Source organism: Cololabis saira, chromosome 4 (genome assembly GCF_033807715.1).
Source record: "Cololabis saira isolate AMF1-May2022 chromosome 4, fColSai1.1, whole genome shotgun sequence".
Lineage (NCBI taxonomy): Eukaryota > Metazoa > Chordata > Actinopteri > Beloniformes > Belonidae > Cololabis > Cololabis saira.
The window spans coordinates 23,246,925-23,274,536 of NC_084590.1; the positions used below are offsets into that span (position 1 = coordinate 23,246,925).

Consider the following 27,612-nt stretch of genomic DNA (forward strand, 5'->3'; position numbering starts at 1 on the left):
GTTTGGTGCAATATGGCAACAGGAAGTCTTTTCTCTGTCCTGGCTTTAGGACAGAGAAAGTTTTCAATCGAGTCTCATGCAAGTTCTTCCATGATGTGATTAGCATCAACAACCATTAGCTGATTTTAATTTCAAAGGATTTGTGTTATAGTCATGTTAATGGTGACGCTGCAACACCCACAATCTTTGCAAATGCTTTGATCTTTAACTTATTCGTCTTCATCTCAACAATGCTACTTCTGGGTTGAACCATGCTGGTAGTAAAAACAGTTACAGTTCATCAACTGAACACGGAGGACTGGTTCAACGCAAGTCAGTCTCTATTGTGTGGAAATGTTCAACTTTGCAGCAGAAAATAAACACGTTTACAGCCCGGTTAAAAAAAAGAAAAAGCAAACAGGTCAACATAACTATTTTTCACATCCATTTTTTTGCACCAACTCATGTAAAATGATATAGGCCTAAGAGGACAAATTACTATATAAGTAGTTGTGACGACTGTCCTTCGACAGCCGGCATAGTCAATAACTTGCTGTCATCACTTTTTCTACTTATTGTGTAGCTGTATTGACTTCTGAGCTGTGAGCCTAACAGAACATAGTCTTTCATAAATTTAAAGAGAATAGAATTTGTTGTGCCTTTAATTTTACTAACAGACCATCATCCTGGCTGTGCCTTGTTATGGCGCGGTCCAAGGATGAAGTTTAGCTAAGTGAGTGTCAGCTAAACCCAACAGGCTAGGGCTACCGCCAACCCTCCTGCGACTAGGCTTACCCGGCCGCAAACACTTTAATCCTGCAACCAGCGGACTGAAAGGCAGGGAGGTCCCAGCCGAGCAACGGTCATTTCAGCTCTGACGCCACTTGAGACAGATGTTGCTCCGGAAGCAACAAAATGAGATGGAATCTGATGTTTTGATAAATTTGATAAATGTGAAGTTAAAGTAGCATTAATTAGCATCATAGGTTAGCAAAGGCCAGCCAAGCTAAAATGACTAGGCAACCGTATTTTCTGCACCATAAGGCGCACCTAAAAGCCTTTAATTTTCTCAAAAACAGGCAGTGCATCTTATAATGCAGTGCGCCTTATATATGATCATTACGGTCATTTCTGTTACTGTAGTCAGGGGGATTGTGGGTACTGTAGTTTGTGTCGCCGAAGTAACGGCGCTAAAACCGGCAGGAAGCGTCACAGATATTCCAGACAACAGCAGCCACATCGACTCACATAATGGCGACTATGATGAGACTGAGCCGGGGCCATTGGATGCCGCACTCGCCCAGCTGTTCCATTCCAACACGGAAGAAGGTTTTGAGGGATTCGGGGATGGGGAATGAACTGGAAAAGTTCCCCTCCGCGTTTCTTTCGGGACTGAACTAAGTTTTCAGAAAGCTGCTTTTTATTTTTTGTTAATTAAGTTTGATTTACAGTACTTTTCTTCTTGTTTTTTTTTTGGGGGGGGGGGGTTCTGTAGCATTTTGTAGCACTTCCTGTAGCACAGCTCCATCAGGTATACATAACACAACCCCAGCTACAATAGTACGGTATCTTACGATATATTCCATGCACCTTATAATGCAAGGCGCCTTATATATGAAGAGGGTTTTGAAATAGGCCATTTATTGAAGGTGCGCCTTATAATACCTAACTTATGGTGTGGAAAATACAGTAACTGTAATTGGCATGTTCCAGACAACTTCCCGGGCCTGTTCCTTCCTCCCATTTGCAACATGATAACATGCAGTAAAAAGAAAAGGCCATGGGTGACGTCACTGGGTTGTCCAGTTCTTCTTATACAGTCCATGTGGAGGCCTGGACATGTTTCCTCCTCCAGGAGCACTGCAGAACCACTGCTTTACAGCAACACTCAGATGTAGCAAGAGACGAGGAGGAGGATGGCAGAGCTAGATGACATCTCCTAAAAACAATCAAATATTCCTTCAAATTAAAGGGGACCTATTATGAAAAACACGTTTTCTCTTGCTTTAACATATATAAAGTGGTCTCCCCTCAGCCTGCCAACTCAGAGAAGGAGGAAAGCAACCAAATTCTGCAGTGTCTGTACAGCCGTCTAGATGAGCCATCCAGTGTGATGTGGCTTCTACGAGCCATTCAGATTCTGCTCCCTTTCGTTACGTAACCAAAATGTAATTTGCATCAGTTGGCCTCCGATACGTGAAACCACGCCCACAACTAAATCCGCCGGCCCGAGCTTCCGCCATTTTTTCGTAGCGGTGTATCGCGTCATTCAGGCAGCCAATCAGCACAGAGCCTCATTATCACAGCCCCGCCCACTCAGAATCCTGCATAGAGAATGAGGTAAGAGACTGGGATGATAAAGACATGGCTCAGAGGCTGAATTTCTAATTTATTTAGCAAAAACAACCAAAATCTTGTTTTTAAGACATTCAAGGCCTGTCTAAAATAGGTATTAGTTGCCATAATATGCCCCCTTTAAAATAAAGTTGGAAGATCATTGTGCATTTTGGCATTTGCATTTCTGGCTGTAAGCCCCTGTTTTTTACTCAAAACTAAAAATTTAGGACTTTAACCTAGATCCACATTGTGTTCATACTTACACAAAACGTGTCAATATGAGAATTTGTTTTTCAAAACCTTGCAAGAGACTTTAAATAGCCAATAAAATGCAGGGCGCACCTGTAAAGCAGCATTTTCACGTGGTGCTCGAGTAAAGGCTGATTTATGATTTACGGTATTTGCAGTACTGGAGTTGAGGGGGGATGAGGGGGGATGGCATCCCCCCCTGAAATAAAAACGGTCAAAATCATCCCCCCTGTAAAACTGCCATCCCCCTTTACATCCCTTATGTCATTTCATCAATGAATGTGGTTTTAATGCTATTTCAACATTTAGTCATCACCAGAAAAACAACTTATTTGACAATTTTCACCTGTTTCAAGTACATTTTCACTTGAAATAAGTAGGAAAATCTGCCAGTGGGACAAGATTTATCTTCTTATTACAAGCAAAAAAATCTTGTTCCACTGGCAGACTTTTCTACTTAGGCTATTTCAAGTGAAAATCTACTTGAAACAGGTGAAAACCTTTTTGTTTTTTCCAGTGATGAGTCTTGTTTTCAGTGTAATGAGATTTTTTTTACTAAAATGAGACATTTTAACTAGAAATAAGACAAATATTCTTGTTAAGATTTTGAGTTTTTGCAGTGATCCATTTTACTTATCATGTGAAGGACAGAGTCATATTGATAAGTTCAGAAAAGTGTTTTTTATTGTTGTGTTTTGATGAATTTGATGTAAGCCCAGTGGACATTTAAAGCTTACAGAAGGCTGCATTTAACTGCTGCTATGTCATTCCTGCAGTATTTCTGCAGGTGTTTTGGTCAGTGCTATTATTTGTAATATATTATATTATTTATAATCAGCACAAATTATCTGTCCCCATATGATAAAATCCACCACCCCCCCTGATTTTTTTTTACAACTCGAATACTGGGTATTTGACCATCCTCGATTCCTCCTGCAGCATCTGTCTGATCATTTTCCTTGTGTGGCGCTGGTGTTGAAATGTGAGCGTCACGGAGCTCCCTCCTCCTCCTCCTCCTCCTCCTCCTCCTCCTCCTCCTCCTCTTCGTCTCCTGAAGTCTCTCTCAGCAACTCTGAAACTTCACTTGGAGCGTGGCCGCGGAGCAGCAGCCGGAGCTCGCCGACAGCTCTCCCAGCCCTCCCCGCCCGCAGCGCCCCCGGAGCCCGCGGGACGCCCCGCAGACAGCCGCTCTCCCCGCCGCTGCCCCGGACCTCCACCCGGGCTGTTTTCACGCGCTTTGTCCAAGTTTCCGACAGTCACGCATCACGTAAAGGACTTCTACCTCGACTGTCCGTGGGATTAACCGCTTTAATTGCAGAATAATAACTTGACAGAGGTATTTTGGACTGTTTTGTTGATTATTCCCCCCACCCCCGACGGCGCCAGCAGCCCTCGGCATGGGGGAATAATACCGACCCCGACTTCTGTCCTGCTTTTTTCTTTTTTTTCCCCTTTTATTTTTCCCTTTCTCGTGGAAACACTTTTAAAGGACGGGACTCTTGTTTTTTTTCTTTTTTAGTTAGTTTTCGTGCAGAATAATGAGCATGGACGGTGGTCCGCTGCAGGTGGTGGTTTTGCTGTGGTGTCTGCTGGTGATTTCTGGCTCCGGCTTCGAGATCGGCTCCTACGAGCTGGAGCGGGGCCGGCCGGCCAAGTGCGAGCCCATCGTGATCCCCATGTGCGAGGGGATCGGCTACAACCTGACCCGGATGCCCAACTTCATGCACCACGACGACCAGAAGGAGGCGGCCATCAAGCTGCTGGAGTTCGCCCCGCTGGTGAAGTACGGCTGCGACGCGCAGCTGCGCTTCTTCCTCTGCTCCCTGTACGCCCCCATGTGCACCGACAAGGTGTCCACCTCCATCCCGGCCTGCAGGCCCATGTGCGAGCAGGCCCGGGAGAGATGCGCCCCCATCATGAAGAAGTTCAGCTACACCTGGCCCGACTCGCTGGACTGCTCCAAGCTGCCCACCAGGAACGACCCCAACGCCCTGTGCATGGAGGCCCCCGAGAACGAGACCAGGACGGAGGGCAAGAAGGGCGAGGGCATGCTGCCGGTGCCCCCCCGGCCCAGGCAGCCGGGCACCGGTAGCAGCAGCGCCGCCGGCCGGGCCACCGGCAGCCTGGGCACCTGCGAGAACCCGGACAAGTTCCAGTTTGTGGAGAAGAGCCAGTCGTGCGCCCCCCGCTGCTCCCCGGCCGTGGACGTCTTCTGGTCCCGGCAGGACAAGGACTTTGCCTTCATCTGGATGACCGTGTGGTCCACCCTGTGCTTCGTCTCCACGGCCTTCACGGTGCTGACCTTCCTCCTGGAGCCTCACCGTTTCCAGTACCCCGAGCGGCCCATCATTTTCCTCTCCATGTGCTACAACGTCTACTCGGTGGCGTTCATCATCCGCTCGGTGGCCGGGGCAGAGAACATCGCCTGCGACCGCGAGCACGGCGAGCTGTACATCATCCAGGAGGGACTGGAGTCCACCGGCTGCACCATAGTCTTCCTCATCCTCTACTACTTTGGCATGGCGTCTTCTATCTGGTGGGTCATCCTCACCCTCACGTGGTTCCTGGCCGCGGGGAAGAAGTGGGGCCACGAGGCCATCGAAGCCCACAGCAACTACTTCCACATGGCGGCGTGGGGCATCCCTGCCCTTAAGACTATCGTCATCCTCACCATGAGGAAGGTGGCTGGAGACGAGCTGACGGGACTGTGCTATGTGGGAAGCATGGACCCGGGGGCGCTCACGGGCTTCGTCCTCATCCCTCTGTCCTGCTACCTGATCATCGGCACGTCCTTCATCCTCACGGGCTTCGTGGCTCTCTTCCACATCCGGAAGGTGATGAAGACGGAGGGCACCAACACGGAGAAGCTGGAGAAGCTCATGGTGAAGATCGGCATCTACTCCATCCTCTACACGGTCCCCGCCACCTGTGTCATCGTCTGCTACTTCTACGAGAGGCTCAACATGGACTACTGGAAGCTGAGGGGGCTGCAGATGAAGTGCGGCTCCTTCAACGGCCACAGCAGCGACTGCTCGCTGCAGACGTCCGTGCCCACGGTGGCCGTGTTCATGCTGAAGATCTTCATGTCGCTGGTGGTGGGCATCACCAGCGGGGTGTGGGTGTGGAGCTCCAAGACCCTGCAGACCTGGCAGGGCCTGTGCAGCAGGAAGCTGGCGGACAGGACTAGTAGCAGGAAGCCCTGCAGTGGCGTGAGCTGCAGCAGCACACACTGCCACTACAAATCTCCCGCTGCAGTTCTGCACATGGCTAAGACTGACCTGCACTCAGAAAACCCCACACATGTCTGAGAGGCCGCACACACACACACATACACACACACGCACTCAAACACACTTCGCCCTGTATAAGGAGCTGCTAAAAGACTTTAGAGGAAGATGAGTCGTTGAATTGAACTGTCAGTTTCTTCTCTGCTGCTGCCAAGGGACACACAGGTACCGCTGTCACTCTGAGAAACTATAAACAGTGTTGAGTGCATAAAAGGGAAATATTCAGTATTTGTTATCCGTATCCTCCTGTTCATAGTGTTCTGTCTCGTACACATGCCCAGTGTTTAAAAAGCAAAAGGAAAAAAAACATTATCCTCCGTGAAAGTGGCATGATTAACTGTATAAATCTGTATAAATGTTCTATTTATTGTAAATATATTTAATTTAAAGTCCACTTTGGCTCTTACCTAATTTGTTGTTTAGATACATTCATTAAAGGTCAAAGGAAATGAAGTGCCTTTTATAGAAAAAAAGAAAACTCTGGTTCTGACCTTTTCGGAGGATAATAAATGGAATTCATGTTAAGCTGTCCTGTGTGTGTAGCCGTGATTATTTAAGCGTTTTGACACAAACACATGATCATTCAGCTCAGTTTTGTTTCCCCGATTTTACTTGCCATCTTCCTCCTGAGCTTTTTCTTTTCTTTTTTTCTTTCTTTCTTCCCTTTCTTTTTTTTTCAAAGCAGGACTTGCAGAGCTTGTGTTGTCTTCCAAGAGCATCCCAGAGGCGTCCTCGACAATAATCCTCAAAGAGAATCGCTGATGAATGGAGTGACAAACCGTGGCAGGCATTAGCGCTCGCATCGTCGGCTTAAAAATGCAGCAGCAGTTTGAGGAAGAATATATTTAATTAATGGCTGTTTTAATCCTTCCAGAGAGTCAGTGTTGTTGCCCTCTCGCTGCACCATTTGATCCCCTTGCAAACACTCGGCACTTTGATCTGAGAGCATAAATCTCGAGTGGATTTCAGACTTATTGCATGGTTTCACTGACAGATTTAAGTTTAGCACAGCCAGTCAACATTGTTGGAGATCACTGAGTAGATGGATTATTAGCTCGATGTTTATGTGTTGTTTGAGGCTTTAGGAATATCTGATATGAACCGAGGGGATTCCACTACATGCTGCGTTTTGTCTGGCTCAATCGTTGTACCGCTAGGCCGTCACAAATCACCACGAGGTATAAATAATCGGAGGCTGACTCAGAGAAAAAGTATGCAAAACATTATTTTCATTAAATAATAGCCCTAAGTTGGTTTTCGTAACAAACCTTCTGTAATAAAGTCAATTTAATAATGCACGAGAGCCACCATGTCCTCAGATGGTCCATAAAAAGAGTGAAAATAAATAGCTTTTACATTACAAGATTTCAGAGCTTAACTGCCAGCGCAAATTGCAGCCTCGCACAGCAAAGTCGTTTCACAGCAGAAACGCTGTGGACCTGAGAGTGTTTGACAGCACTGGAGCTGATTGTTTATTATGTCTGTGAGTAATTGTGCGCTGTCTCACCCCCACCCCCACCACCCCACACTCCAGCAGCACATGGAGGCGATAGTTTGGAAAAATTGCGATGACCAGGAGCTTGTTTTCATTACATTACTGGAGCGTCAGCAGGCATGCGCTCGCTGACATCTGCCGAGGTTAGGGCTTGTTTTGTTTTCATTTTCCCACCACTTTCGGTTTAAAGTAAGATGTAACGCAGCTTGTTCCGCACATGTCGGTATTCATGCACAATGACATGCTCGATGGACTCGGAGACACTTTCGCTGGTGCAGGAAGTTCTCGTATCATTTACTGAAGCTAAAACACTCGTATAGAAATGTATTAGTAAAGTTCTCACTGAAGGAAGTAACTAAAGTCTTCCCACAAAATACAAAATTACAAAATAAGTACTGTTCTGGTCAGAATGGTTGGACAGAGAGTAAAAATGAAATCTTTCAATGACATCACGCGTGTAATAAGCGATTCTGTTGCTGTTAACAACCCAAAAACATCTGAAATATGACCTTGGCTGCATGTTTCTTTTTGTAAGACGCCAGAAGCCAAAGAAAAATTGTAAGCCACCAGTTTCTATTTCGGCAGCGGTGTGTTAAAATTCAAATCTTGTTTCATTTTCCATTGTGCGAAAGCCTAATCTCTAAGGTAACTAGCAGCCCGAGCTGTCGAATAAGTGCATATTGGAGCATATTGTACGATATTTCTCTCTGAGATGCAGTGAAGTGGAACTATAATAGAACAAATTTCAAGTAACTGTGTTTGATTAAGGTACTTGAGTAAATGTACTCACACAGTAGTCACTTTCCACCACTGGATGCTTCATGTCTGTAGTAAATTAACCACGTTTCCATTCAGAGCAGGGTTGTGTGTGTGTGTGTGTGTGTGTGTGTGTGTGTGTGTGTGTGTGTGTGTGTGTGTGTGTGTGTGTGTGTGTGTGTGTGTGTGTGTGTGTGCATCTGCAACGCCTGAGTTATCTTAAATGACTTATTCCTTCCTTCTGCAGAACAAGAAGTGGGTTAACTACCAACATCCTTTGTGTTTTCATTACTCAGCCTTCGTAGCCGTTGTCCATGGCTTGGCAAGGCAAGAACCACAAGTCCTGGACTCTGACACTGTGTGGATCACATTTAACTATTTAAAAAAGAAAAAAAGTCTGTTTTGCTTGGAGTGTGTTGGCAGCCAGGGCCTCGGCTGGTGGTGTTTCAGCCACATGTTCCAGTTCGTGGGCGCCTGGATGGGGGCGCGTGCTTCCTCCCCAGTTTACCCTCCGGTGACATGACCCGGAGAGGCCAGACACTTGCTGTGTGAGACACAAACCAGCTTGTCCCACCTGCGCTGATTAGATAGGAAGGATGTAGCTGCAGAGGGTTAAACACATAGGGGTAGAGTGGAGGGTAAGTTTGTCCTCCGCAGCAGTGTTTTCTTTAAACTTTTTCCTCCTCTGCGTTTGTTTTTTTACCTCCTCTTTGTATATTTTTCCGTGCATTGCCGAATATGGCCGATGAAGGTTCTTCAAGCCATCAGAAATTACTTTTGATAAAGCAGCAACAGAATTTATTTTCCCTGTTTCTTCTTCATTTTTCCCCCACATCCACAAATTCTGACTCCTATCTCTGCATTTCCAGGTCACTGACAGCTATTTTTAGCGCCCCTCTTTCACAAAGGAAAGAAATCAAACAGCACAGCGTCTTCAGATGCAGGCAAGAAAGAGAGGTTCAATCCAAAAACAGATTTTGTTTGAGTTGTTGTTCTTTTGGCGCCGGAGATGTGGCTGCCGGGAACACCTTCCCGTCTCACACACGCACACACCTGAGGTCTGCAGCGCTGGAGCAGCGCCAGCCAATCAACATCAAGCTTGTTTTGAAGAAGACCCCACCCCATCTCCAGTAATGTCCAATTTCAGGAGTAAGTAAGCTGAGTCTCGCTCGAAAGGTTTAGTTTGGCTCAGTGTTGGAGCTGTTTTTCTTCTCCGCTGGCTCAGGAGGTTAAATAGTGTCAGAGTCACTGAGCAGCAACTTTGTCTGGGCCAAGAGGGAGACTACTCCCAGAAAAGGCAACACTTTTCCTTCAAGGTTTCTCAGAAATATTTCATTGTGTTCACTGTTGGTCCTGCAGAGTATTTATTGATTCTCGAGCAACGCAGAGCCGGCCTGTTTAAGGAGGATTTGTACAATTTGTTTTTGGTAAAAAGGCGTGAAAACACCTCAGCGGTTATCCCGCTTTAGCTGCTGACACCGTGTTTTTGTCTGCCGACGAGAAATCCCTCCATCTGGTCATGGGTCTGATTAAAGGCAATCATTATGGCATCAATGTGCCTCCCTCATGGACTTAAACCCCCGCCCAGCCCTGAGGGTAAAAAAAGAGAAAATAAAGCATCCTTCATTACTCTGCCCTCCCTCCTTCTGCAGTCCCTCACCCCCCTTGAGCACTATCCCTTTCCTGGGCTGTTTTGATGTGTAAATGAACGTATTGAAAACCTGCAGGCCCCCAAAGAGATGCTTTCCATGAAAATGTGCCAGTCAGAGAGCACCAGAGTTCACACAGGCTCCTCACAAACAGACCCCAATCAGACGGCCGATACGCCGCGATGTCTCGCCTGTCAGGGCAGGACGAGCCCCCACCCACAACTGCACGCACATTGTCATTTACGTGGTGACCTCTGACAGGATCCCAGTCCCGAGCTGAAGAAACACTTGAGAATCTGACTTTTACCCACATTATTTGTCGAAGTGACGGTACAGTGTTAGAAAAAAATAAAAAACAGTTGAAAGTTTAAAAAGGGAATCTCATTCACAATATAATTTCATTAAAGATGCATATAGTTTCACCAGCTTTGACGTCTTTATTTTCAGTGGTGGACAGTAACGGAGTAAATTTACTTGAGTACTGTACTTAAGTACATATCCAGAGGATTTGTACTTTACTTGAGTATTAGATTTCTTTGGTACTTATTACTCTTACTTGAATAGATTTCCAAGACAAATATTTTTACTTTTACTCGAGTAAATTTCTAGGAAGGCTGAAAAGTACTCGTTACTTTCAGGTCTGCTCTTTTTTCTTCTTCCCTAAAGCTGGTTTCAAAGAGTTAATTCTCAGAAACAAGAGTTAAAAGATCCTTAAATTAATTTAGAAAAAATATAGTAATTTACTGATGTGGAAAATAAGAAATTTACTCTTACTCTTACTCTTACTTTTACTTAAAGTAAATTTAAAAGCATTTACTTTTGGATACTTAAGTACCTTTAAAAGCAAGTACTTTTCTACTCTTACTCGAGTAATATTTTGACTGAGCTACTTTTACTTGTAACAGAGTAAATTTTGACCAGTAGTATTTGTACTCTTACTCAAGTACTGGGGTCGAGTACTCTGTCCACCTCTGTTTATTTTCAAACAGTATAGTATTAAAAGGAGCATGAAAAAAAAGTAATCTTTTCTGTGCTTGAGAATGTATCCGAATGAACTAGAAATTCAAAAACAAAAGCGCGCCCCTTATTTGAGGGGGTCCAGCCCAGGCCTGACAATGTGCCATTGAGGCGAGCGGCGGAGATTTGCGACCGCTCAGACGACACAGTCAAGTAAAAATCCATGAAGCCGCTCTGTTGTCAGCCGCACAGAGCAGCACCCATCATTACACCAACCACCAGCCTCAGAGGATGTGAGGGCCCTTTATTTTAGAGGGAAACGCTCCGGCTGCAGTTATTAGTGTGGTCTATTCACTTTTCATCAGACTATTTCACCAACCTGCACTGGTTCAAAGCACGATTTAACAGCAAGGTTGCTGTGCGTGGAACAAAGAACACTGCCGATTATGGAAAACGCACTTCAGACACGTGGTTGTGCAGCTACAGGTGAAGTTGGCCTGTTAGCAGCCCAGTTGATAATGCATATTTCATAACCCAGCGAGGCCACAGCGTTTGCACTGAGTGGGTTATTGAATTTCTTTAACTGAAAGCTGAACTTGATCGCGCGCTACGTTCACATAAAGAGATTTCAGATTAATTCAGTTCTGTTCAATTCAATAACGCTTTAGTGTCTCCCAAAGGGCAATTATGCGTAATAACATAATCAAGTATAATCAAATGTAGAAATTGTTCATAGTTACACTTTATCACATCCGACACAACAGGCGACTGTCTACTGGAAGACTAACAATATGCTCGTAACGATTGTTATACAGCTTTGTTATAAAAGTCTCATGTACGTGGGTGTGCCCAAAATATCAGAGGAATGTGGGAAACAATATGAATTAAAGGAAAAAAGAAATATAGGAGTCAGCAAACCGTGCCAGCACACAGTTGCTGGTATGATTACCTGTTCTGCTCACTGACTGGAAGCTGGCATCTTCAACTCATAGTCTGCTCCACTGATGCAGACAGCTGGAACAATGTCTGGAAACTTTCAAGGCTGCAGTAAATATGCAAAAACTCGCCTTCCTAGAATGACAATTTTCTCCTGGTTTGTTTTGATTCGTTTTATTTATTTATTTATTTTTAAGTTTGCATTTAAAGCCAAGGATGCACACCGCCGAAAACAGATGGAAACATGCAGAAGTAGAAGCCCGGGCTCATTATTCGAAGAAAACTGTTCAGGGAGCGCAGGTTTTGAGAACAAGTTCACGGCTTCTCTCTGCTTCTTTTTTTGTTTTTCATATTTTTTTTCTCTCATGTCCTTTGATCAATAAGCAGATGACAGAGAAGTAAAGCTTCCTCGTCTCTCTGTACGCGTTCCTGTGCCCCGTCTGCCTGTGGCTGAAGGAGAGATGAATCAGTGAACGGAGGGAGGGTCTACCGTTCACTTACGTGCTCTAAAGCCAACAGCGCTGCTGTGATCACTGTTAATCTCCTTTGCCACTCTTTCTGCCATCTCCTCAGATACATTCATCTCATTTCCAATAGCATTCACTGCCTTTTCCTCCTGTCTAATTAGGCACTGTCAGGATTTCAGAAGTCATCCTTTGGTGTTTTGCAGCAAGTAAGATCACTCTTTGAGCAAGGGGGTCAGCGATGACAAGTATTTGTTTGAGGGTTAAATCACAGTCGGCCTTTCATCATGTTGTTATGTTGCACGATCAGAGGCTCGGGATTATATAGGTCAGACGTTGGGGAGTGAGAGCACCCCTTTTGTAGCTCCCATTTTTATTCAGTTGCTAGGCAGCACCCACTCTAATCTCTTGTACCAAAGAGTCTCTCCCCACAGAAAAAAGAAAAGAGGGAGCAGGAGTTACAAAGGACGAAAAAAAAAAGTGAAAACAGCATCAACAAAGAGCACAAACCCAATGCAAGGGGCTGCTTTTAGAGACGCTCTGAAAGGAGAGAGTGGAAGTGGGCAGGATGGGGGAGTCTAAGCTTGGCCCTCGAACCAGATCTGGCCCTCCTGAACGCATTTAAAACCTGGTGATTTTAATTGTGCCAGTGACTGAGTAAATAAAGGATCAAGCAGCGGGTTAGAGTCGGCTCCCAGAACCTGCCCCCTCCTGCACAGGACTGTGTAGCTTTTTAGGACGGCCGATGTCTGTCACCAACTGTGGTACCGAGATGGATCAGAACTACTCAAAGCTACAGTAGAGGACGGTCGTCTGGCGAATGTGTCTGCTGTCACATTGCACCCCCATCCTAAATGTGCTCATGTCACGCTCCGCCATCAAAGGCTCACCCCTGGGCTCTGTGTTCTGAGAAAGGAGGCACATCCCTCCTCCCACACGTACTGATCCTCCCCTCCCACCCCAGCCCCGGGCTCGCTAAGGATCTGCTATTCTCCATTGCTTTTCACACCCTTTGATTTGGAAGTTTTGAAGTTTGTTTTTTTGTCTACCTTTTTCCCCTCCTTCTTTTCTTAGTTGTGTTTCATTTTGACGGTTTTGATTCACAAAGTTTTCAGATGATGCACACTCTGCAAACTTGCCACTGTAGGTCTGCTGACAGTGCTGCTGCCTTTCAGTTGTGCCTGCTTTCAGCTTCTGCAAAGAGAAAAACTGAAGGGAGTTGACACATATGCAAGGGAAGAAAATAGTCTTATTTTGGGAGATACAGTGATGCACTTTCTCATAAATTAACACTCAATACTAAACTACAATGAACAGATAATTAGCTTTAACTGGCATAAAGCCACCTTCTGTATTTTTATCAGATGCAAAAACCTGACTTCAAAGTCAGGTGTCTGTGCACTTGCTTTTTTCCCCAATATGTATTCAATAAATAGTGAATTTTGACACCTTACAACAAAATGAGACAGTGTTTCCTCTGGTTTTGATCTGAGCAAACCTAACGAGCAGCAGCGGAAGGCAGCATCAACGCTCAGACATACAGGTGGCTTTTTTCTGAGGAATTTATTGTTATAAGAATATAAATAATGAATATGGTGGGTGCAGGTATTTAGTTTTTAGCAGTGCATTGCATTATTCCAGTAAAAGCCCACATTTCTGGTAAGAAAGTGACAAACACCTGCTTTTAATCATCACAAAAGACCTTTAAGTTTGAATGTCTACAAAGTCAAAACAACACTGAATTTTTCAAAGATGTTGGTAAAAGAATGAATGAAGGAGGCTGTGTTCACAGTCAAGAATGTCCACTACATTTCTTTATGAAATCATACCATCATGACTGCTTATAAAGTGGAATATCAGTGGAAAAAATAATTCTAATTGATAAATAAACAGTTTAGAGGGAATAATGTGCCATTTTTTCAAAAAAGACAAACACTGAAGCAATTTCAGTCTTGGTTTCTCAGTTCATTATTTCAGTGAATTAATTTCTTAATTAACCTCATACTTTCTTCACATTATGAAAGTGGCAGCTGACATCGTCCACAATTATCCGTCTTGTGTTGAAAAGAATTCATTGGGACATTTTAGGGCACTTCAAACACATCCAGCCAAAAAAACGTTCCTATTATCAATTAAAGCCATTTTCCGGCCAGCGTTGTTGACTCAGTCTGATCACTGTACATTAGTCAGTCTGTGTAGTAAAGGGAAACAGCTGGAGCCACACTCACTTTAACACTGGACCTTTTGTCGGGTCCTCAGCCCCCAACAAGTAAAATAAAAACCTTGTTGCATGAGAATTGCTCTTTGTGTAGAAGCAGACATTGTTCCTATTGTGGCCCGTCAGAGCTGACATGCCAGGTCCAGCGCAATGCTGAATAAACTGTGGTTTGTGTACATACTGTAACTGTAGGCTGTGGAAAAGGAGTGAGGCAACGGTCTGTGATGATCTTGGCGGCCAGTGAGGATTTGGCATGCTGAGCAAGAGCTAGAGCAGCAATACCACATGCAGCACTTTCCCTCAGGATAATAAGTGCTTGTGGCACAGAGAGGGAGAAAACCTGCACGGATCAGCCTTCCTGTTCACACCCCATCATGCATGAGCTGGCAGGATTCTTGTGTTGTTGTGGTCGTGAGACATTTCCTGTGTGTGTTTTGGGGTTGCATCTGGGCTTGTTTACAGCCCAGGGTAGAGCTTCATTAAGTGGATCATGGTGCTCAGCGGATGTATGTGGGGGGGCTCAAGTGCCTATTAGTGGGGCCACTCTATAGCCTCAAACCAGAACCCAACTGGGCCAGGTGCTCTGCGCTGCAGCCTGTTTCCAAAACTTTACTCATAACAAAAGCATTCACAATTTATTTCAAACAAAAATCCACCACCAGAATGTCTTACATTTTATCACCCATGGTGATTCATAAGCTTCAGCGCTGAACTGACATTCCTGAGTGTAACATTTGGGGGAAAACATCTTTTATTTGTATAAGCTGCTGGATTAGAAAACAGTTAATGATAACAGCGATACAGCTCGTACCACAGTAGCTTCATTCATCATAAAGAAATGAAGAACAAGCGATAATGAGACCTACTAACTGAAGTCTGGTTCTGTTACAGATGTGGAAACACTTGAGCAATATTTCAAATGTAATGTTCCCATTAACACGATCTTTTCAAGAATAATGTTGATGGATATCCAGAACATCTGAGATTCATTTATATTTTTGCAACCAGTCTTACTTTTAAACACTGCAGAGTAAATATTAAGCAAATACGCATTTGTTGAATGTAAGAATCAGTCGTACCCATGATTACAAACAAATTGCCCACACTTTTAAGGATCACTTTTAAACAAAATACAGAAATAACTGTACTCACTTTGAATGGAGTGATGTCAGTCGTTGCAGAACTGAATTGTGGCTTCTGTGCATTGAGGGGGGACCGTTGTCTCCACCAAAAGTTGGGGAATTTTCAACTTTTGACGCCTCAATGCAAAAGTCAGCCTTTCAAATTGCAGCTAGACAGCCAAATAAATCTTAAATGGCAAGGACGGTTTCAAAGAACACAGCTTATTTGCGTAACAGCCACAAAAAAAGCATTAAGGCAATGCTCGATAACACAACTGCGAAGCCTAGGATTTGATCATCTTTAATTATAAGAATTATTAAATTATTAGAATTATTAATAATTATAATTAATAATTAATTCTAATCAAAATGATGATGATGTTAGTTTGACTAGTCTTCCAAATTCTGCCTGGCCATTACATTACCTCAGCTTTCACTTCTGCTCAGCTGTGTTTTAACAACCAGTCAAATCAACCCGTCACTTGCAACTAGACTGAGCCTTAAAGACTGATCAGTACCAACAGCCTGTGGCTAAACTGTGGACATGAATATTTGACAAACACAATTGCCAGTTCAGTCAGTTATACTTTACATGTGTGTAGTAAGAAGCTACACACGTCTGCTGCAGTAACCCCCGTAGTAGCCTGTTGTAATATAAACATAAGTTTGACTTGGACCACAAGGCAAATGACCGGTCTGCTTGGTAGGATTGTATTTCCTTGTAAATATTTCCCGCTGCTTCTCTGTTATTTTCCAGCTGGGCAGAAAGCTTGATTGCTATAATGTCAGTAAAATTACTTTTGCTGTACATCTAAACTCTACAAGAGAAGTAAGCAAAGGGAAGAAAAGAACCCTTACCGCCATCTAGTGTTTGGTGGTGTAACTACTGAGCGACACAAAGAACATGAGCATTAACACAAATTATGAAGCAGGTCCCGGCCATGCTTCAGGCTGGGTAGTGTGTGATATCTCACATGGTTGTGTTTTCCACGGGATTTACATTTGCATGAAAAACACAAAGCAAGAGAGATCTCGAAAAGGGCATGGCCCAAGGCAGAGAGGGGGCGGCATACGGTGGCTCAAAGTAGCCAAAAGGGAGACATTATGCAAATGTGATTCATTATTAAGTCATTATGTAAATAAAGTTAACACTGGAATGTGAGAGGGAAATAAGTGGTAATGCCTTCTGCAGGACAGAGTAGCTCCCTTTGGTGTGGACCTCAAAAAAATGATCATATACCTTGTTTAAGAGGTGGTTAATTGCCACTAAACAAAAACCAAGCTGAAAAAAAATCAATTTGATTACATTGAGGTTCTCTTTGTATCTGTTTGCATATTTCAAATTAAAAATAAATGACTAAATTATGTGTATGGGCCCCACTTTGAGTGGCAGATTCACGTGTCCTGCACAGATCTGGAGTTCTACAGACGAGGACAAAGCAGACACGGATCAGCGTCCCCTGCCCATCTGTCCGTGCACAACCACATCGTGTAACACTCAGCATAATCAAACACTTACCAAGCATGACGCACAACACAACCAAACACTCTTCTGGGGCTACGCTGTTAAAACAAACCCCACGCCGGGACCCCAAAAGCTGAGGAGAGCCGTGGAGGAGCTGAGGAGGCGGATGCGAGGGAGGCCAAGAGCTCATGGTGTTTATGCTGAACGGCTAGTGAGTGAGAAACGCACGGAATACGATCCCTGTGTTTTCCTTGCCCCGGCTAATCCGACAAAGCGACAGAAGGAGCAGATTCCCTTACAGAGAAAGCTGCCACTTAGATATTTATCCTTGCTAAGGCAAACATGTGGGCCCGGTGGGCTCTTTTCACAGGGCGATACAAGTGGGAGATATTCTGCTACACTTATTTAGGTGTGAAGTTTTAATCAAAAGTCAATGTGCTGCCCTCTGACTTCAGCGGCATTAACATGTATCCCGCACCTCACTTGAGATTGGAGGAAAGAGGACATAACGCAGAAAAAAAGGCAGGCAGATGTCCGAAAAATTAAGAAAGTAGACGGGTAAACTTGGACTCAAGAAAAAGAGGGAAGACTAGGTTAATTTATCCATAAAGGAAGCTCAGAGGGTGTGAAATTTCCTCTCATGCTGTTTGTTTTCAGTTGCAGTCGGATGGAACAGCCTGAGTTACGGACAAAGTGCCCTTATGCACATGGAGGGGCGTATTGCTTACAGAGAAACCTGTGGACTCTCCAGAGTCTGGTTTTCCAGAAGCAGCCTTGCATGCAAGAGCACCCCTGTTAACCGGCTGTGGGCAACTATACCTCTCCTATCCAGAAGCAGAAGCATGGAAAACTTTGGCTAATCCCCAACATCCATATATTTATCCTATTTTAAAAGTTGTTCCTTTGAAAGGCCTTAAAGCGATGCTTCTTTTTCCTTCCTTTAATGTAAACCCTGGTTCTGCTGCAGCTTTTGCATGATGGTCACAGTGGAAGCAGCGGTTTACGAGGGTGTCTGAGCTCATGTTGTTTACCGATCTCCTCCAGATACAAAAAAGCTGGGGCCTCATTTATGAGCTGGCACACAGACCCCCTCGTCATGTTAAACTAAAAAAAGCTTATTGTACATACACCTTGTTTATAGCAACACACGTAATAAACCTAAAGCTGCCTTCTATCAGTTGTAATTGCTTGCTGGTGGGAGAAACCGTGTGAATGAGCTTCAGTGGACCCATGTGAGAAATGTTCCAGACGACTTTTAATTGAAGCCGGAGCTGGTGTTACTGATAGATGCAGAATTACAGGCCTCGGGGTGAAACCTCCATGCATAATTTCACATAATGCACAGTTTTTATGCATTACCATTATTTGGCATCACATAACATTGGCCCCATTGTTTCTCAGATAAGTTTGAGCACAACAAGGGATCATTCAGCCTTTGAGTTGGTGTAAAATCAGCAAGATGTGGTTTTTAAGAAGCTTTTAATGCTCGACTAGATCTTTACCTCCTCTTGCTATCTTGCATTTACTAAAGTGTTTTATTAATCTACACGATTATGTTTTTAAGAGTCCTCTCACACACGATCCCCTTGACTCTGTGACTCACCCGTGGCTCTTGCTTTTTGAACAAAAGCGCTCGCCTCATGTTGTATCACTGACAGATGTCCAGCGTATGGATAAGATCACGAGTGTGAACCCACCTGACTGTCTGTTGAGCTCCTTGCTAAAAAAGACCTATTATGTGGTACCTGGCTGCACTTTCAGAGTGAGAGGATGTTAATTGGTTGGGCGCCAGTCTCTTCCCAACCCTGCGCTGGCGTCAGGAAAGGTGGCATAAAGCCTGGCCTCACAGCGCCCCAGACTCTCTGGGTCCAGAGGGAACCGGGAGGCTGGATCCAGTTCATCCCCCAAGCACACACCTGGCCTGAACTTCTACATTTAAATGGAAAAACAAGCTCAAAGTTGTTGTTTGTTTGTTTGTTTGTTTGTGTTTTTCCATTTAAGGAATAAAAAGCAAGAATAATTTTCAATTTAAAAGCCGAAGTGGTTCAAAGAAAACAGCCCTTGTCTCCGGTTAGGGCCCTGCACAGTTTCCCCCCTGGCCCATTGGAGTTCACCCAGCGCGTGCATGTGTGTGTGTGTGTGTGTGTGTGTGTGTGTGTGTGTGTGTGTGTGTGTGTGCGTGTGTGTGTGTGTGTGTGTGTGTGTGTGCGTGTCTCCGGCTCCTGTCTGCCGTCCGTCTGCCTCCCCTGGATTGGACTCCTGTCGCCTTCACAGTGAAGGGCCACTCAGCCTAGGTGGATATTCTTTCCTTCACATCTGTTACAAATTTACCAGAGCCGAGCCATTCAAAGGCTCCTTTATGGAGCCGGCAGCAGCCCTGTGACTGCTTCCTACGAGCCACACTTGATACACACAACGCACCTTGGCACACACACGAAGCCTGCACACATTTACACTTACAGTATGTTTACATTCATATGCACTTTTTAATACATGTTGTGCAGTCTTGTTGATAGCTGGCGGTCATGTGCTGCATTAAGACAAACTCACACACAGACATGTAGACAACCCCCTCCAGCTCATTCAACCAAAAATCTGGACTTAAGTCCGCCTCAACAGCTGCAGACATTTTTTTGTAGGGCTGTGTTGGGCTAAGTGCATGGCTGCTTATTGAGCCATCATTACACACTTTAATTTATTTATTGCTGACATCCCTCTTATTTGGCATATGCACACTCCAGAGGAACATATGTTGACAGCAGCAAGGTCATTTTGTAACTTTAGAAGGATCTGATCTGAGGAGGAATGACAGAATTAATGTAATAAACGAATTGATTTGATTTGGTGTGGCACAAAATGATTCCCTTCTGTTGGATTAAAACATTATCGTCTTCACAGGCAGTGACGGGGGCCACACATTTAGGATGTTCCTATGGTTACTTTTCTGCCTTTCAACATAAATAACTTTATTATATATTTAATCTGGCATGACGGGGGACAAGCACCTGCCTTGTTAATATGGGTTAAAACTTCACTTTTGTTCACACTCAGACTCTGGAGAACCATGGGGCTGCTGGGGACCTCCCATGTAGCACTGAGTAACCCCTCTGCTCCTCTTTCCCTCTCACATGCACCATCCATCTTTGCATTTCTTCAACTTTGTCTTTCTCTTAAAGGTCCAAGTCCTGATCATAGCTGCATGTCTTACACGTGCAGATATGGCAGTGGTACCTAGGGTTGCCACCCGTCCCGTAAAATACGGAATTGTCCGTTATTTGAGAAAAAAAATGTTGCGTCCCGTATTGAACTAATACGGGACACGATTTGTACCGTATTTTCATTAACTTTTACACCATATTCTAGTTGAATTATTGAAATAAGTTAACCTTTACACCATATTCTAGTTGAATTATTGAAATAAATTAACTTTTACACCATATTCTAGTTGAATTATTGAAATAAATTAACTTTTACACCGTATTCTAGTTGAATTATTGAAATAAATTAACTTTTACACCATATTCTAGTTGAATTATTGAAATAAATTAACTTTTACACCATATACTAGTTGAATTATTGAAATAAATTAACCTTTACACCATATTCTAGTTGAATTATTGAAATAAATTCACTTTTACACCATATTCTAGTTGAATTATTGAAATAAATTAACTTTTACACCATATTCTAGTTGAATTATTGAAATAAACTAACTTTTACACCATATTCTTCACCTGTAGGCAATATTCTACATCTTGGCTGATGTGGACATACATAGCATAAGAGGCTATTTCAGTTGCTAGTATGGTTGGCTGTCTGGACAGTCATGCAAGTTCAATGCTATTAAAGCACTTTAAATCAAAGCGTTTTGTTTTTTCATAGAAAATAAATACATTTCTATGCATTTTAGAAGTTTTGGGGATGTCCTTTTTTTTGGCGCCTGCGCTGCTGAAATCGGGGCGTCCCTTATTTCTATTTCTGAAAGGTGGCAACCCTAGTGGTACCAGTCTTCAGGAACATCCATTTTCAGGGGAATCACACTCCTCAGCCTCCCTGGTAAGGTCAACAGTCCACAAGGTGAATTGGCATAAGCACACTCTATGGAGGCCATCCCCAAAGGACTGGAGAGGACATTCAACCAGGCCCCTCAGGGTACTTTGTGGGTGGTGCTCCGAGAGTATGGGGTACTGGGTTCATTTCTTTGGGGGATTCAGTTTCTATCCAAATGCAGTCAGTGGGAATTGGACTCCGTCAGGGCTGCCCTTGGTCACAGACTCTAATCATAACGTTTATGGAGGTGCAGCCAAGGGCCAGAGTGGATCTGGTTTGGTGGGGAAAAGAGTCCACCTCTGCTTTTTGCAGATGATACGATTCTGTTGACTTCATCCAGCTGTGATCTTTAGCTTTCCTTGGAGCGTGTTTGCAGGCGAGTCTGCAAACAGCTGTGAAATGAGACCACGGTTCTCAGTCAGAAAAGGATGGATTTCCTCTCCAGGTTGAGAGTGAGGTGCTTCCTGAAGTGGAAGAGATTAAGTATTTCAGGGTCTTGTGAGTCAAGAGTGGAGCAGGAGGTTGGCAAAAGGCAAAAGGCAAGACTCTGTTTACTGGTCAATCTATGTTCCTACCTCACCTATGAACTGTGGGTAGTGACCGAATGAACAAGATCAAGAATACAAGTGGCTGAAATGAGTCTTCTCTGTTTGTCAGCTGGATTCCCCCAGGTGAGAAATCAGGTGAGAAATGTTTGGTAATCCTGGAGAGACTTACAGTAGAGTCACTGTTCCTCCACATCAAGAGTCTCCTGAGTGGGTTTGGGCATCTGGTGAGGATGTCCCCTGGACAGCTCCCTAAGGGACGGCTTTCAGGCATGTCCAACCGGAAGGAGGCCCCAAGGCAGACATACAGAAAAGATAATGTCTCTCAGCTGGCCTGGGAATATCCTAGTGTCCCCCCAGAAGAGCTGGAAGGGGTGGCCAGGTGAGCAGAAGTTAGAGGATAGATGGACCAATCCTCTCATTTTCAACTCTCAATGAGCAAGCAAATACTTTTGATCTGTAATTCAATTCAGTTTATTAGTTGCATCCGTCCATCCATCCATCCCTTCCTCCATTCATCCATCCATCCATCCATTCATGCTTACTGTCACCAAGGGAACAGAGTACACCCTGGACAGCCCATTGTAAGGCAACACTAAGACAAACAACCACACACATCCACACTCACTCCTCTGGTTGTCTTTATGGACTTCAGTGGTTTGTGCTTTTTCGTGAACCCTCCACCCTGACATCCATGAAGATGTATTTTGATAGTAGATACACCTTCATACTCCTGAGTATTCTGGACTTGTGCTGATGTTGAGAAAGGGTTTTTCTTCACAAGGAAGGGACTCTGTGTTCATCTACTTCAGCTTCATCTGAAGTCTTTCAACCTTTTTGATGTTGCTGAGTTCACCGGTCCTTAACTTTCTTTTTAAGAATACACTTAAGATTTTTGTTGTACCTCTTATAGATTTATGTTGGGTTTTTTCACCTTAACAATGACCTTTTTCACTTGCATTAAGACCTCTTAGCACTTTATATTCGTAACAAGGCAGTTAACTAATTTCCAGTCTATTTTTAAATACTTTAGAGACCCTGAAAATAAAGTCACTTTGCCTAGAATGGATGATAAATGCCAGAATTTTTGTGAAACTTCTTAGACAAAAACTGAAAGTCTATACTTTGATTACGTTTTGATTGTTTTACAAATATTCTTTCAACAAACATTAATCCTTCTGTTATATTTGTACAATTTGTCCTAGTTTTAAGTAAAATAATTGAAAAAAATGTATTTATTCATTATTTATTCTAGTTTGAAAGTTTATTTGAACATGAGGAAAATAAAATAAACTAAAACAGGGAATAAAACCAAAGAAAATGTAACAGATAGACAATGTCCTTGTTCAAAAGGAGTAGGAAGAAGCCTGTGCTTATTCAAACTCACCCCTAATTTATTAATTATTAAATTATTCATGCCAGAAAGCTTCAAAATACCAACACAAAAACAGCAAAACCCATGGTTTTGATTTGATTTGATTGAGAGTAAGAGTCTCGGCCTCTTTTGAAGAGTTTACATTTTGGCCTTATATCAAGAAAACAAAAATGTTTAGGTTTGAGTTCTGAGCCACGCAGAAAAACTGAACGACATGGGGACGACGCTGCTTCATATCATCTGCTGCTAAACTTTACAGAGAATGCAGAAGTACACACAAGTATACTCAGTGTTTGAGATCACAGGCCTGGCAGTCAGATGCAACTTCAGTATGAATTAGAAACAGCCTCAGCCCACTTTCTACACCTACAAGTCTGACACCCTTTCATCTTCCCCACAGCGCCGCTGCCAGATCTGGGTCCCCAAATTCAAACATTTCTGAGGTTTCTTCTTTTGGGCTGCTTTTTAAATTGCCCGTAACATTTTATTTTATTTTTTTCAGATTTGTGGTTTTGTATAAGAAGAAAGTAACCTGTGAAGCTATACATAACATGTTCCTGTTTGTGCTGACCCGCTGACAGCAGGCCAGGCACGCGTACCTTGGCACGGATGCTTGTGGTTGCAGTCATGGCAGAGAGGATATATGAGTGATATGTAAATGCTGCTGTTTGGAGTCTGATCTACAGGAAAATTCAAACTGTTTCAGAAGAGAACAGGATTCCCTTTGGGATGAAAGCTCTGTATTCCCAAGAGAAAAACCATCCTCTGAACTCCTCCGATTCTGTACTCCCTCGCTTTTCTCCCTTCTACTTTGGTTTTATCATCAAAGGGTTTGAACGCAATTCAGTGGAGAAAATTGGGGGAGAAGGCTCTGTTTTGTGAATAATGCATTAATAATCATTTGTACTTGCACTTAAAGGAGAAGGGAGGGAGAAATTTAGGGCATGTCGCTGCTGCGATCACATGATTTGGCTTTCAACACTCAATTTTCAAGACACCTTTACGCTCTTGCGAATGACTGCGTTATTTCATTTCTCTCTGTTCTGGCAGCCTGTCGGGTTTTTCTTGTCTTTTTTCTCGGCGTGTCCTCATTTTCTGTGCGCATTCCTGCAGCTGCCAGTGTGATAGGCTATTGGCTGAACTCATTCTGAAACTTGCCACCGTATGACACAAATCAAGTTTACGCTTTCAGCTCAAAACTCCCTTCATGCACCACAACTGGTACTTCCCTGGCAGGAGAGCCTGAGTCATTTTGTGTGACGGCACCAGTGGGAAAGGTGTCAAGAATGCAGAAAGTAGGCCTCGATGTAACCCCATCTCAAGCTGAAAACATGTTTAAAATCTGGAAATATGTGTCCAAAGATCTGTGACAATAAAAGTCTCTCATAGTGATGGACGGTTATTGAAGGTACAGATGGGTGAACACACTTTTCACTCACTTCCTGATGACCTGAAACAGTGAAGAAGGGTCATGCAGACGGAAGAAACCAATAAAAGCTGTCCAAGTGGAGAAAAACTGAGAATCTGAAACTCGTCATGATGAGAATTTGCAGAAATCGCCAAGACAGGGGCCACTGGGTAGCACAGTGGTTAAAGCAAGCAGCCCATGTACCGAGGCTACAGTCTTCCTGCAGCGGTCGCAGGTTTGAGTCCCACCCTTCGGCCCTTTGCTACATGTCTTCCCCATTCTCTCTCTCTACCCCCTTCCTGTCTACACTTTGAATAAAGGCCACTAGAGCCACAAAAAAAATAAATTGTCATGACAGATTCACAGAAGAAGCAGTCACAACATGTACAACCAGAATGTCCAAACTTGATTGTCTGGAGATTATGAATGCCTTTCTCTTTGATGCTCAAGCTGCTCAACTTCAAAACACGTCGTCAGTGAGGTCACTCTGAAATTAGATAAATAGTCATACACTTTTCAGTTCGTTTAAGGTTATTTGTTTGCGTTTAGGTAGGCTATATTTGCATATGGCAGCCGCAGGATATTCTTTTGGCCACCAGAAAATCAATGTTTGATCCGGCCTTTATTTGGGATGGGCGTTTAATATAAAAAATGTTTTGCTACACCTGGCGGATAATTGGGACTCAGTCCTTATTTGAAGTTTAACGATATTCTATCATTCATTTTTTCATCAGCCAACTCTCACTCCCCTTATTGAGCCTTCGTGGCCTCCATGGCTCGGAAGTCAAGTGTTAAGCGCTAAGTAGCAAAAGTGACGACAGCTTGTAATTGGCTAAGCCTGCCACCAATCAACAGTCCACATCCCTAATTATACTTTACATAGATCTACCTGATGTTTTATCAAAAAATATACCTGGCCATGGTGAGAACTCTCGCTATGGGGACCCAAACCGTTATCTAGTTAGAGATTATAACATGGAAATCAGTGGAGAGTAACTCAGTATTGGAGTCAGCCCCCTGTGGTCAGTCAATGAACTGCAGTTTTTGCAACTTCCAGATTGGATTCAGCCTGAAAGTTAGATTGTTGGCATTTGTATAAAAGCCGATGGTCCAACCTGTGACCACCTGTGATGTTACAGCACTGTTTAAAGGGGATTTTTTTTCTATACTTCTTTACTAGCAGCTGTAAACGCATAAGATATAACAGAATTAAAACAAAGTTGCAAATATTACAACATACTGAACATTCAAAAGGAAAAACAGAAAATCAGCATCCAACCAAAAAGTAACTCAGATGTCCCAGTAACATGCTCACAGTGGAGTCAGTTCCCCCTCACGTCCCGGGAGAATGACAGCGATGGACACGCTTTCTGCCCCGGTCTGGGCCGGAGTTAAATATTTGCGGGTGGGTTGGCATGTCTTCTCGTGCACATCCCAGTGGATCAGACACACGGCTGCTGTCAGTAAGTCTGGGTTCAAAGCTCAGTCTGCACATGGCCACTGTTTGCTTGTTTCAGATTACTAGATGCCAATGTGTTATGCAAGAGCAGAGGCACCTGATGTCCTAATAACAGCATATTTCCAAATACTGGAATCAGCCATGTCGTCAGTATTAAACCACACGATGACACTACAACTACAACTACAACACTCAGAAAACTCACAGAGAGAATTACATTCACGTGTTAATCCGTTGCACTACTTTCTCATGAAACCAATTCAATCCTAAAAAAGCGGAGATATTATGCTCCTCTGCTTGTTGCTCTGAAACAAAAGGCAGCCTGAGATTTATTTCAGGCTCCTCTTGTGTGTGTTACCCACTGATCAAAGAAATTGTAGCATCAGGCAGGATTCAAGGCTCATCCATGTTTCACTATCTGAAAGAGGTGGAGACGCACGCACGCACGCACGCACGCACGCACGCACGCACGCACGCACGCACGCACGCACGCACGCACGCACGCACGCACGCACGCACACTCTTACATTATCTAGTGAATGAATAATGCATGCTTTAATAGAGATATTATTTACATCAGTGCTGATTAAATCATGATGCCCTTCCCGCCACGGATCATGGTGTGAGAGGAAATATTTAATCCACAGTGAGGCAATAATGTCAACAAATTTCACGGCACTCCAACTAATAGTTGTCTTAATGGATTATTGTACTTTAAGCATTTTTGTTTGGACTTTCTCTTGACATTTCAGCTCAACTACCTGTGCAAATCTTTTCCTGGAACATGGCAATGACCTGCACTCAGTCGCTGACCTTCCCGGGGAGTGAGAGTTGGCTGATTAATGAATGTTTCTCTGCGAGGGATCGACGGCGTGAGGAATGACACGCTTGGACAGAAACTGATAGTCCCTCTAAGCCATATATCAGGACTCTATTGCACTTTTTTCTGTTTTGTTTTTTCCGAGCGATTAACATTTTCTTGAACGCCGAACAGTCTGAAAGCAAAAGTGATCTGCTTCCTGGAGTTCATTGCGAGTTCATTTGCAGCACGCAGGGTTCATTTTTGGTTTAAAGCAACATTTGGCGAAACAGTTTAACTGAGCTGTCACTGAAAATGAGTCTAAGAATTAACAATAGGACAGTGGGATTTGTCCTCGAGGCTTAGAGCTCATAATGACTTCAGTCTGCGTGAACTTCTTTCCGCAACGGTGCAGACGATGGGACCTGCAGGCCTCGGTAATTAAGATAAATAAAAAGAGTTTGAATCACTAAGCTTGATAATATTTTACATCTCACCATTCTAATGCAACATTAACGATGTAGCCTGTCGAAGCTGTTAACGTACTTTTCATGGCTCTTATGCAGAGTGAAGTTTCATGTGGCATTCGTTAATGTTGCTAATGGGATCATCTGTTCATGTGTTCATATCCTGATCAGCTCTGGAGCCCTGCAGGAGTCTGGACTCTTGTTGTTCATCTCTGTTCATCTCAGACCTCCAGTACCATTCAGAGTCCTGTCACCTCCCGCTGGTACAGGAGACCCGGTTCACAGAACTGGTGGATGTCTTTCCGGTCTGGACTGAATATCAACAAGATTATAGAGATAGTTCTCCACCGTTTCCATCCTGGGAGACGAGGTGGAAGTGCAGGACCACTACACAAGTGGTGACAGAACAGACTGCAACTCCTGAAGAAGCTTACCAGTAAATCCTTCCATGCTTGTTGTAGGATGTTGCTGCGTAGTCTTCAAGTCTGTGTTGGAAGCTGTGATTTCATCGGTTGGAGTAGCAGCTAGTAACTTACTGAAACTGAAACCAATAAAGCTAAGATTTGTGTGCCAGGGACAGCTATGGTATGATAAGG

At 43.8% G+C, this 27,612-nt stretch overlaps 1 protein-coding gene across 1 annotated transcript; it reads left to right on the plus strand.

Annotated features, from left to right (window-relative positions):
- The first annotated feature begins 3,634 nt into the window (after nt 1-3,634).
- On the plus strand, nt 3,635-6,375 carry fzd9b (frizzled class receptor 9b). Its single transcript, XM_061719187.1, has one exon. The coding sequence runs from the start codon at nt 4,104-4,106 to the stop codon at nt 5,871-5,873; it is 1,770 nt and encodes a 589-aa protein (XP_061575171.1). The 5' UTR covers nt 3,635-4,103; the 3' UTR covers nt 5,874-6,375.
- Nucleotides 6,376-27,612: the final 21,237 nt, after the last annotated feature.